Source organism: Oncorhynchus kisutch, unplaced genomic scaffold (genome assembly GCF_002021735.2).
Source record: "Oncorhynchus kisutch isolate 150728-3 unplaced genomic scaffold, Okis_V2 Okis03b-Okis08b_hom, whole genome shotgun sequence".
NCBI classification, from domain to species: domain Eukaryota; kingdom Metazoa; phylum Chordata; class Actinopteri; order Salmoniformes; family Salmonidae; genus Oncorhynchus; species Oncorhynchus kisutch.
In genome coordinates this window covers 10,126,505-10,139,091 of record NW_022261980.1, presented here as the reverse complement: position 1 = coordinate 10,139,091, position 12,587 = coordinate 10,126,505, and the positions used below count along the sequence as shown (strand labels likewise).

The 12,587-nt window shown below is 42.8% G+C and overlaps 1 protein-coding gene across 1 annotated transcript; it reads right to left on the bottom strand.

Moving 5' to 3' along the window:
- Positions 1 to 13: 13 nt before the first annotated feature.
- LOC116359608 (cell surface glycoprotein 1-like) lies at positions 14 to 9,725 on the bottom strand. The gene is made up of 5 exons (XM_031812537.1): positions 9,545 to 9,725; positions 2,705 to 4,012; positions 2,208 to 2,270; positions 1,949 to 2,027; positions 14 to 1,838 (listed from the first exon to the last, which is right to left on the bottom strand). The coding sequence occupies exons 1-5, from the start codon at positions 9,630 to 9,632 to the stop codon at positions 1,658 to 1,660; spliced, it is 1,719 nt and encodes a 572-aa protein (XP_031668397.1). The 5' UTR covers positions 9,633 to 9,725; the 3' UTR covers positions 14 to 1,657.
- Between the last annotated feature and the right edge of the window lie 2,862 nt (positions 9,726 to 12,587).

Sequence of the window (12,587 nt, the reverse complement as noted above, 5' to 3'; positions counted from 1 at the left end):
GAGTAACAAAGCATGGTAGTAGTTGTTGTATTTAAACCCCAGTAGTTGTAGTTAGTTCATAGTTTAAAATGATCTGCAGTACACTTTATAAGAACAGACGTGGAAATAGAAGGGAGAAACTACAATTGGGAACCATTTGGTGTAGCTGACTAATGAAGTGTTGTAATGGTTTAAAAATGCATCCATTATACTGCAGCAGTAGCTATGCACTGAGCATCATACAACTGTCTAACACGAGAAGAACACTGAGTGTTTAAAACGAATACATATGAAGTATAAAGTATATTATACTTACTATGACTCATATACCGGCATTCATCTGAACAATACGTAATGCCACAGTCAGCAGGATTTTACACCCAGGGGAAATGTAGTGAAAAGCAGGGCTCTAAGTAGGTTGGTATTCAGTCTTTCTGCTATACTTGACCTATTGTGGCTGTGTAGCACTTATGTGAGTCCCTGAGTGTATGTGTGAGTCCCTGAGTGTATGTGTCACTAACATCTAGAAAGACATTCTTTTATATTCTGTATGGATTCTGTATTTTCTTTTACAGGATGATCAAAAACATGTACACAAATAAGATTTGTTGATAAAAAATAGTGCAATATCAAAACAAAAATAACAACAACAACAACAATAACAACAACACCAACAATAACAACAACAACAACACTGGTCAGTGAGTGAGAATTAGAAATTCAGTATGACCTTGTTTTCTTTTTTTCTATCAATGGTTCTGACAGTGTTTGTAACTTTGATAATATACATAATGTCAACAGAGATATAGCAGCGTGTTCATCCATGGCCCATCGGAACAGGTGTTTATCAATCTGACTTATCTGGGCTACCAAAGGTCAAAGGGACAGTTCAAACTCACACGCCACAGACGTGTCCCACATACATTCTAGAATGTCTCCATTCATAGTCATAGAATCAGGAATCACTAGCTACAAATGTAGGGTCTTAATTTGATCACCCGGTTGTTGCAGCAAATTTCCTGCAAGGTAGGAAATGCAAACTGGTAGTTATTCAAAGTTTAAAAAGAGTTCTAAAGTTTGTAATTTCCGCTTAAAAATGTCAGACTTGATTTGCCGTAAGTACAAAAATGCATTATCAACCCCTACAAAAATTACCATTAATTATAAACCACACAATCATTCACATTTCCAGTTGCTGCAGGATTCTTTCCCTGCTGTGAGAAATCTTTCCATGACATAGAGTGACCAGGTGAATCCAGGTGAAAGCCATGATCCCTTATTGATGTCACTGGTTAAATTCTCTTCAATCAGTGTAGAAGAAGGGGAGGAGACTGGATTGTGCTTTGAGACAATTGAGACATGGATTGTGTATGTGAGCCATTCAGAGGGTGAAGACAAAGACAAAATATTTAAGTGCCTTTGAACAGGGTAGGTGCCAGGTGCACCCGTTTGTGTCAAGAACTACAACGCTGCTGGGTTTGTCACACTCAACAGTTTCCTGTGTGTGTCAAGAATGGGGGGGTCCACCCATTATGCCACCCACTATGCCACCCACTATGCCACCCACTATGCCACCCACTATGTCACCATTGACTAGAATGGGGAGACCCGTTCCATTCTATTTCTCAGGTGTCCGTTGTTCTTATTTTGTCCCCGTTCTTCATCTCCTTGGCCCTTCTCAGTCCAGAGGCTCTTTCTCTGGGAGGTCCTCCAGAAGTATAACAGTGTACTCTGCAGCGTGGATGTTTTCCCTTGGCCTCTCTTTAGACAGAAACCTCTCCATTTCACGCTCCGCCTTCTCATCTCCTGAGCTCGCGTTGGCGACCTTCTTCTCAGATGCCTGGGCTGGTGCATTCCACCTGCAAGATGATTTGACATGGTTTAATTCCATGGTTTGTAACTAAGTGACAACATGTTTCAATCTCATGAACATATTTTCCTGGATGGGTTTGAAAGTGGTTGATTTTACCTGTCTCTGGTACCTATGGCGACACAGATTACGACCAAGACCGCCACGCCCGCGACGAAGGCAACGATGATCAACCAACCTGGAGGAGGAGGAGAAGAAGACGAAGCAGACAGTGAGGGGAAGTGACCATGTCTACTGGAACCTCTAGTACGTTCACAAAACTTTGTCTTCAAATTTAAACTGCACCAAGGAGCAGAACGTTCCCTGGTGTATCAGTATCATATCTTGTTTGCTGGGTGTGTATGATTCAGGAACTGACCCGATGTATATGAATCATGTTGTCTGGATGGGGTTGGTTTTACAGCAGCTGCATCATGAAGAACTGTGGAAATAGAGATATATTAACTACAATTTACACTCAAAGAGATGTGTTCAATAGTGTGTTCAACAGATACAATGGGACATGCCCTAGCCCACTCTGCTAACAGACACAATGGGACATTCCCTAGCTCACTCTGCTAACAGATACAATGGGACATGCCCTAGCCCACTCTGCTAACAGATACAATGGGACATGCCCTAGCCCACTCTGCTAACAGATACAATGGGACATGCCCTAGCCCACTCTGCTAACAGATACAATGGGATGTATTCAGACTGGACAACCCAAAGCCTTCTTTTGACATCAATGAATGATTTACGCAGAAGTATGATTAAAGTACAAGGATCTCAATGCTGAATGCCACCCATTATGAACACAAGAACTTTGAAGGGACAGAATATTAGTACACTTCTCCTGGATAAACAGTACTGTACCTGTAGAGGTATCCACTGCCGGTTCCTCCCTTGGTAGAGCAAGCCTATTGCTGCCTTGAATTCTTGTCTTTGTTTCAATGAATGGCTTATCGACTAGGGAGTTGTATGTTTGGTCCTCCTCGCCAGCAGGGGCTGCTACTGTGGTGCTACTCTGAGGCAGGAATCCCGACCCTGACCCTTCGATGTCTGAATTCATCCTGACTGTTGTAGGTGCGACAGAACTGGTGGTTGAGGTGAAGGCCAGCTCTGTATTCATCTTTGCAGCCCCGCCTTCCTCCAAGCCTGTCATACTGGTTAGGTTAGAACTAGGTGTATGGCTGGTCCCCGAACTTTGGCTAGGTCTGGAGGTGCTACTAAAGCTTGGATCAAGGCTAAGAGGTAACAGGTCTTCTTCTTCAAACTCTGAGATGGGACTATGGCTGGGACTGGGATCCGGTACACGACTATGGCTGGGACTGGGATCCGGTACACGACTAGGGCTGGGACTGGGATCCGGTACACGACTAGGGCTGGCGACAAACTTTGGTCTGAATATATCGTCCTCCAACTCCTCTAGCTCTGTTGTGGTGCTAGCATCATGAGTTGGATAAGGACTGGTGCTGGGGTTAGCGTCATGAGTTGGATAAGGACTGGGGCTGGGGTTGGCGTCAAGGATTGTGTTAACATCTTCCAAATCCATCGGAAAATCAGTGGTGGGTTCAAACTCTGCTGTGGGGACAAACTCTGCTGTGGGGAAAAAATCTGCATTGGGGACAACCTCTGCTGTGGAGACAAACTCTGCTGTGGGGACAACCTCTGCTGTGGGGACAAACTCTGCTGTGGGGCTTTCGGTATCCAGGATCATTTCCTCTTCCTCTGGTGAATCAGGTCTATCACTTGGACTGGAATCATAGTTGTACTTTTCATAATTGTCCTCTGTGTCGCTTTGACTGGGGCGAGGAGTTGGACTGGGGCGAGGAGTTGGACTGGGGCGGAGGTTAAAGCTAGGTTTAAGGTTGGCGTCAAACAGGTCCCCTTCATTGTCTTGTCCTGAAGTGGGGTGTTTCATACTGCCCTCTGTAGTGCTGCCCTCTGTAGTGCTGCCCTCTGTCTCATCTGTGCTACCCTCCTCTGGGTCAAAGGTGGGCAGCTGGTCTTCCGGGTCAGATGTCACAGGGTCAGGGGTCACCAAATGATCTAGGTCCACTGTTTCATCACTGCTGGATGTTCCATTGGTGGCATCCGGGGGACCCACTACAAGCTTCTTGAAGATCTTGAACATTTCCCCAAGAGAATCCCCAGCAGCCAGAGCGGGAGGTTCTGTCGAGGCTGTGACAAAGAGAAGAAAAGACCTCAGCTCAATGATTACCTACTAACATCATGTCCTGACCTTTACAGTAGAGGAAAATTACTGAGCTTTGATGTCTTTGCATGACAAAGGAAGGCCTGGGAGTATCGTGGCCTTCCAGGCTCCTCCCTGGAGTACCTGTGTGAACCTGTCGTGTTCTGACTAACCATACAGGAAACATGATTATTAACTGGGGTGACTAATCGTCTGCCTTTGTGTTTGACAGAGGCAGTTTCATCAAATCATTTGGTTTTATTCAACCGCAAAATCAACACACCCAAGCACTTAAATAAACAATGTCTTGGCTTGTCTCTTTTCCCTGTTCTGTTGCCATAATTAGTCAACAGTGCTACTTCAAAAGAGTTTAGGATAGGCTTTGAAGAGGTGCCAAAATGTTATGCCCCAACAGAGGTTTTCACGTGAATAAGGTGTGCATATATATCTTATTCCTGCAAGAGGGCGTGCTAGGGAGCTAACCAGGGATACACTCTTAGCAGTGAAGATGCCTGGAAGAACCTTTTGGGTTGTCGCACCGGCAGGACCTTTCCAGGTCAAAAAGGTTATTGGAACCCCACCGGAACCTTTTTGTGATGGGAGGGGTTGCATTTTTTACCTTTTTAATAATATATTGTAGAGGTGGCAGCCTATGAGGAGACTGGAGGCGTGGATTATTGGAAGTGTGGCTTTCAGATCATTTTGGGGGGGGGGCACCCGTTAGAGTAAATGTCATTCCTATTCACCATGTTCAGCTTGTACACTGCAAATTTCAATATTCCTTCAATATTTATGCATATTGTATATTCTAATATAATATGAATAATATAAACACTGCTGATTAAATATAGTAATAAAGTAGTAACTATTCCAACTTTGCAATTTTCATAGGCTCTTGACTGAGGAAGTCATTCACCTCTGTAAGCTTCCTTGAACAACAGAACAGATGAACAGGAAGGACATTTACTCAAACCGGTGACCCAACAAGATATATCTTAAAGCCACACCCCTAATAAGCCACGCCTCCACTCCAGGGTTCCTCCTGGAACCTGTTGCTACATTGAAACGTTAAAGGTTCCACCAAGAACCCCTCAATTAAACAAAGGTGCAAATATGAGCCATTGACTAGCAATGGTTCCTTGAGAAACTCAGGGGATCCTTGAGGATCTCCTGGGTTCCTCAAGTCACCACTAATTCTAAGTGTGTACTGTGGCGAGAGGGGGTACTAAGGGAGCTGACCAGGGATACTGTTGCCCAATCCCAAACTTATCTCTGACCCCTTTCCTTAGGTATTTGTTGAATCCTCCAAAGGAGATTAACTGTTTCATGGAATGTTGACTGTCATTAAATACTGTTTTCAAACAAAAGGAGAACTGCTCTTATCTTTGACATTGTTCTTAAAATTTGACACCAAATACATTATCCTTTACATCAAGCAATCTCAGGCCTCCATTTCTAACACACTTGTGAACAGTTTTACCTGTATGAGGTTTCTCCCTGTCCAATAACAGTTTTACCTGTATGAGGTTTCTCCCTGTCCAATAACAGTTTTACCTGTATGAGGTTTCTCCTGGTCCAATAACAGTTTTACCTGTATGAGGTTTCTCCCTGTCCAATAACAGTTTTACCTGTATGAGGTTTCTCCCTGTCCAATAACAGTTTTACCTGTATGAGGTTTCTCCCTGTCCAATAACAGTTTACCTGTATGAGGTTTCTCCTGGTCCAATAACAGTTTTACCTGTATGAGGTTTCTCCCTGTCCAATAACAGTTTACCTGTATAAGGTTTCTCCCTCCCTGTCCAATAACAGTTTTACCTGTATTAGGTTTCTCCCTGTCCAATAACAGTTTACCTGTATAAGGTTTCTCCCTCCCTGTCCAATAACAGTTTTACCTGTATGAGGTTTCTCCCTGTCCAATAACAGTTTACCTGTATAAGGTTTCTCCCTCGCTGTCCAATAACAGTTTTACCTGTATGAGGTTTCTCCCTGTCCAATAACAGTTTACCTGTATGAGGTTTCTCCCTGTCCAATAACAGTTTTACCTGTATGAGGTTTCTCCCTGTCCAATAACAGTTTTACCTGTATGAGGTTTCTCCCTGTCCAATAACAGTTTTACCTGTATGAGGTTTCTCCCTGTCCAATAACAGTTTTACCTGTATGAGGTTTCTCCTGGTCCAATAACAGTTTTACCTGTATGAGGTTTCTCCCTGTCCAATAACAGTTTTACCTGTATGAGGTTTCTCCCTCCCTGTCCAATAACAGTATTACCTGTATGAGGTTTCTCCCTGTTCAATAACAGTTTTACCTGTATGAGGTTTCTCCCTCCCTGTCCAATAACAGTTTACCTGTATGAGGTTTCTCCCTCCCTGTTCAATAACAGTTTTACCTGTATGAGGTTTCTCCCTCCCTGTCCAATAACAGTTTACCTGTATGAGGTTTCTCCCTGTCCAATAACAGTTTACCTGTATGAGGTTTCTCCCTGTCCAATAACAGTATTACCTATATGAGGTTTCTCCCTGTCCAATAACAGTTTTACCTGTATGAGGTTTCTCCCTGTCCAATAACAGTTTTACCTGTATGAGGTTTCTCCCTCCCTGTCCAATAACAGTTTTACCTGTATGAGGTTTCTCCCTGTCCAATAACAGTTTTACCTGTATGAGGTTTCTTCCTGTCAAATAACAGTTTTACCTGTATGAGGTTTCTCCCTGTCCAATAAAAGTTTTACCTGTATGAGGTTTCTCCCTTCTCACCCAAGCTTGTATGAAACTCACCAAAGCACTTTGGTTTCACAGAAATTCAGGATATACACATTAATGCACCTGTTGGAACAGCTCAGCAATTCCTACAAAGACTGCTGTGTGTCTGTCTACGTGGGGAGGGGGAAGGGGGAGGGAAGGGGGACTTAGGCACTAAACATGTAAAGAATAGGTCCCCCAGATTTCACTGAGCTAGAGTACAGGTAGGTTTGAAACACAATGAGTCTCTCCGGTGAAGTAGAAAAGTGCAGACTCATCAGACGAGGATAGGATTACTTGAATTCCATAAGCCTGTGTTCAGATACAACAGGAGGTCTTAGACAGTGACCCATTTTACTTGGCTGCACAATCAATGGCCAGCTGGGGATGTTTTAATAACCCTGATTAATACACAACCAATGGCCAGCTGGGGATGTTTTAATAACCCTGATTAATACACAACCAATGGCCAGCTGGGGATGTTTTAATAACCCTGATTAATACACAACCAATGGCCAGCTGGGGATGTTTTAATAACCCTGATTAATACACAACCAATGGCCAGCTGGGGATGTTTTAATAACCCTGATTAATACACAACCAATGGCCAGCTGGGGATGTTTTAATAACCCTGATTAATACACAACCAATGGCCAGCTGGGGATGTTTTAATAACCCTGATTAATACACAACCAATGGCCAGCTGGGGATGTTTTAATAACCCTGATTAATACACAACCAATGGCCAGCTGGGGATGTTTTAATAACCCTGATTAATACACAACCAATGGCCAGCTGGGGATGTTTTAATAACCCTGATTAATACACAACCAATGGCCAGCTGGGGATGTTTTAATAACCCTGATTAATACACAACCAATGGCCAGCTGGGGATGTTTTAATAACCCTGATTAATACACAACCAATGGCCAGCTGGGGATGTTTTAATAACCCTGATTAATACACAACCAATGGCCAGCTGGGGATGTTTTAATAACCCTGATTAATACACAACCAATGGCCAGCTGGGGATGTTTTAATAACCCTGATTAATACACAACCAATGGCCAGCTGGGGATGTTTTAATAACCCTGATTAATACACAACCAATGGCCAGCTGGGGATGTTTTAATAACCCTGATTAATACACAACCAATGGCCAGCTGGGGATGTTTTAATAACCCTGATTAATACACAACCAATGGCCAGCTGGGGATGTTTTAATAACCCTGATTAATACACAACCAATGGCCAGCTGGGGATGTTTTAATAACCCTGATTAATACACAAACAATGGCCAGCTGGGGATGTTTTAATAACCCTGATTAATACACAACCAATGGCCAGCTGGGGATGTTTTGCTCCCAAACATTTTTTTATTATTTTGTTTTATGCTAACACAATGACTCAGAGAAATATCTTTTGTTCAAGAAAGTTAAAAAAAGATATACTGTACTGAATTAACCTCCATTGTACTGTACTGTACTGAATTAAACTCCATTGTACTGTACTGTACTGTGTTGAATTAAACTCCATTGGACTGTACTGTACTGTACTCTGCTGAATTAAACTCCATTGGACTGTACTGTACTGTACTGAATTAAACTCCATTGGACTGTATTGTACTGTACTGTACTGAATTAAACTCCATTGGACTGTACTGTACTGTACTGTACTGAATTAAACTCCATTGGACTGTATTGTACTGTACTGTACTGAATTAAACTCCATTGTACTGTACTGTACTGAATTAAACTCCATTGGACTGTACTGTGCTGAATTAAACTCCACTGTACTGTACTGTACTGTGCTGTACTGAATTAAACTCCACTGTACTGTACTGTGCTGAATTAACCTCCATTGGACTGTACTGTAGTCTGCTGAACTAAGCTCCATTGGTCTGTACTGTACTGTACTGTACGGTATTGTACTGAATTAAACTCCATTGGACTGTACTGTACTGTACTGTACTGTGGTGAATTAAACTCCATTGGACTGTACTGTACTGTACTGTACTGAATTAAACTCCATTGGACTGTACTGTACTGTGGTGAATTAAACTCCATTGGACTGTACTGTACTGTACTGAATTAAACTCCATTGGACTGTACTGTACTGTACTGAATTAAACTCCATTGTACTGTACTGTACTGAATTAAACTCCATTGGACTGTACTGTACTGTACTCTGCTGAATTAAACTCCATTGGACTGTACTGAATTAAACTCCATTGGACTGTACTGTACTGAATTAAACTCCATTGGACTGTACTGTACTGTACTCTGCTGAATTAAACTCCATTGGACTGTACTGAATTAAACTCCATTGTACTGTACTGTTCTGAATTAAACTCCATTGTACTGTACTGTACTGAATTAAACTCCATTGTACTGTACTGTACTGAATTAAACTCCATTGGACTGTACTGTACTGTACTGTACTGAATTAAACTCCATTGTACTGTACCATGCTGTCCAAACATGTGAAACATAGACGTCTTTTCAATATCTGGAAAACAAGGCTTCTAGGTGTCTTTTCAACGTAATTTAGCTTACTGGGTATGTTGTTACAATGGGGATGGTTGTCAGACTGTGACAAGCAACCCCAACAATAATATCTGATCTTGTTTAATGTGAACACAATTTCTCATGCATTTTTACTTTTGGATGGCCCTGGGAATTGAACCCACAACCCTGGCTTTGCAAGCACCATACACTACCAACTGAGCCAAAGAGCAGGGTTTCACTCATTTGTTTCCTGGGACAGTAATAAATTGTTACTCACCAGGAACAGGGTCGGACTGAACAGGTGCCAGAAGTCCGAAAATAACCCCAAGCAGTAGAGTCCACATCCTGAGATCAGAGATAGGCATCGAGGGAGAGATGAGAGAATGTGTACTGCTATGCTCTGTGGTTCTGTTCCCAAGAAGGCTGGCTTGTTTTCCTAGGAGTGTCTGTGGGATGACTGAACTGGTTTGAAGGGTGTAGCTCAACTTTTTTATACTGAGATGCGAGTCACATCAGTGCATCATCGATAGCTAATGACAGTCGATTGGTTGGCGGAGGTGGGCTAGAACACAGAACACACCCTCTCTTTCAAAAACTCTCCCTCTCTGGCTTTCTCCCTCTATCTCTTTCTTACACACACACACACACACACACACACACACACACACACACACACACACACACACACACACACACACACACACACACACACACACACACACACACACACACACACACACACACACACACACACGCACGCACGCACACACACACACACACACACACTCTCTCTCTCTGTCTCTCTCTGTCTCTCTCTCTAACTATCCATATCTCTCTTTCTCACATTACCAATAGGTAACTTTTTTTGATTTTTTTATCCAACCATATTAATCATGACCAAATATTTAGGAACAGATTGTCATTTAATGGAGTCTGTGAAGGATGAAACCACATGGAAAATATGGTAAGCAAGATAGATTTAAAAAAAAAAATGATTTTCACCAAGTCAAATGAATGTATTAGTATGTTTCATGATGCTCGTATCTAAACCAAAGTAGATCGTTTTAAGATCGTTTTACAGATCTTAATTTGATCACTCTGTTTCAGGAGAACTTTCCTGCAAATGAAAGGACATTTAAAAAGTGGAGTGTGTTTGAGGTTTAAAGAGGCTTCTGAAGTTTGTAATATAAACTTTTAAACTTGATTTTCCGCTTATAAAAAATGTATCAACAGCTGCAAAAATGTCCATTAATTATAATCACTTTTTCTGTTGCTGCAAGAATTATTTTCCTGCTGTAGAAAACTGGCTCAAATATGAGGTCCTAAATCTAGCAGGAAAGTGCATCCTTGTAGCTGTGTGGATTAACATAGTCTATATGTTTGCCTCGGGGTAAGTTGAGCCGATAGCCACCACAACCCATACAAATGATGATTCTATTTGGTTGATTACATTTGGTCAGTTTTATGCATAGTGTTTTTGCGATATGTCATGCATATGAACTCACGGTAGTACATTTGTATTATAACAGAGCAGACATCATCGTGTCCCGTGTATACAAACGTAAAACAAGCAGTGGTCTGGTTCCCCTTGACGTTGTTGAGAGAGGAAGTGAGAGAATGGTAGAAGTCCTTTGGAACAGCTGCAAAGCCAGAGTAGCAGAGGAACACAAGTTCATATCTGATGACATGGAGTCTCATAGATCAGTCTCATGGGCTTAGTAGCCACAAACACAGAGAACTTGTCTACGAATTGGCGCATCAAAACAGCATCCCTGTCCCAGACAACTGGTCAACCAATAGAAGGGTAAGTGATATTGAACAGAGAGAATCTATATCTGAATGTAGCATAAATTTAAGATGACCTACCAGCACCATCACCCCCAATGTCACAGGACACCATTACTCTTACCCCAAGGCAGCTCAACTTACTCTGTCCCTATGCTCAACCTACCCCATACCCGCTGTTATGCCAATAGACCAAGCTATGTTTTCAAAACTGTTATGTTTACATAAATGATGATTATTTCCAGGGATACACAACATCCTAAAGTATATGTACTGTAGATATCTTTGTTAGAAAGAATGTTATATTTCACTTGACGTAGTGATGCTGAATGTACAACATGGCTCAACATGCCCCATTCTTCTCTATAGTCATTGAGCTGCGGTACCTGATGGGAATAGAGGGTCTTTGGTGGCCATCAGGAAGTCAGGATAACTCAGTAGAGGGTCTTTGGTGGCCCAGTCAGGATCAACAGGAAGTTAGGATAACTCAGTAGAGCAGGCCTGGACAACTCCAGTCCTCAGGGCCTGATTGGTGTCACACTTTTCCCCCAGTCCCAGCTAACACACCTGTCGGTCCCAGCTAACACACCTGTCAGTCCCAGCTAACACACCTGTCAGTCCCAGCTAACACACCTGACTCCAATAACCAACTAATCTTGATCTTCAGTTAAAAATGCAATTTGTTTAAATCAGGTGTGTTTCTAGGGATGGGCGAAAAGTGACACCAATCAGGCCCCTGAGGACTGAAATTGCCCAGGCCTACTGTAGAGGGTCTTTGGTGGCCCAGTCAGGACCAACAGAATGTTAGAATGACTCAGTAGAGGGTCTTCGGTGGCCCAGTCAGGACCAACAGGAAGTCAGGATGACTCAGTTCAGCACCTACGTAGAGAGGTGTGTTTCTCTGATGACTAAACATGTGTGGGCTGGGTAGTAGACACCTGTCCCGTCTCGTCCACCACACCCCCCTCTGGCTTAAAGTAGAATTGTCATCACTTCCTGGTCTGGGTACTAAGGCCTTTGAAGCTTTAGACAGCCTGAGAGAAAATAAAAGGTACGGGGCCTGCTCCTGCACGCACACACACCTCCCATGTATAATGGGTTGCTTCCGTCTCTCTCCTTCTCCCAACCTGGGCTTCAACCAGGGACTCTCTGAACACATTGACAAAAGCATTGTTACCTATCTCTCTCCACAAAAGCCATGGGAAAACAACTATTTCAATGTCTCAGAGCACGTGACGTCAATGATTGCATCGCTAACTAGCTAGCCATTTCACACCGGTTACATATGCATGCATACTGAAGACACATACACACACACACACACACACACACACACACACACACACACACACACACACACACACACTGACAGACCTACATGTAAGCATGCACACACACACACACACACACTGACAGACCTACATGTAAGCATGCACACACACACACACACACATGCATGCCTGTGAGTACACACAGACACGGGGATGGTGGGATGCATGACATTTACATATGTACACAGACAGACTAAATTGACC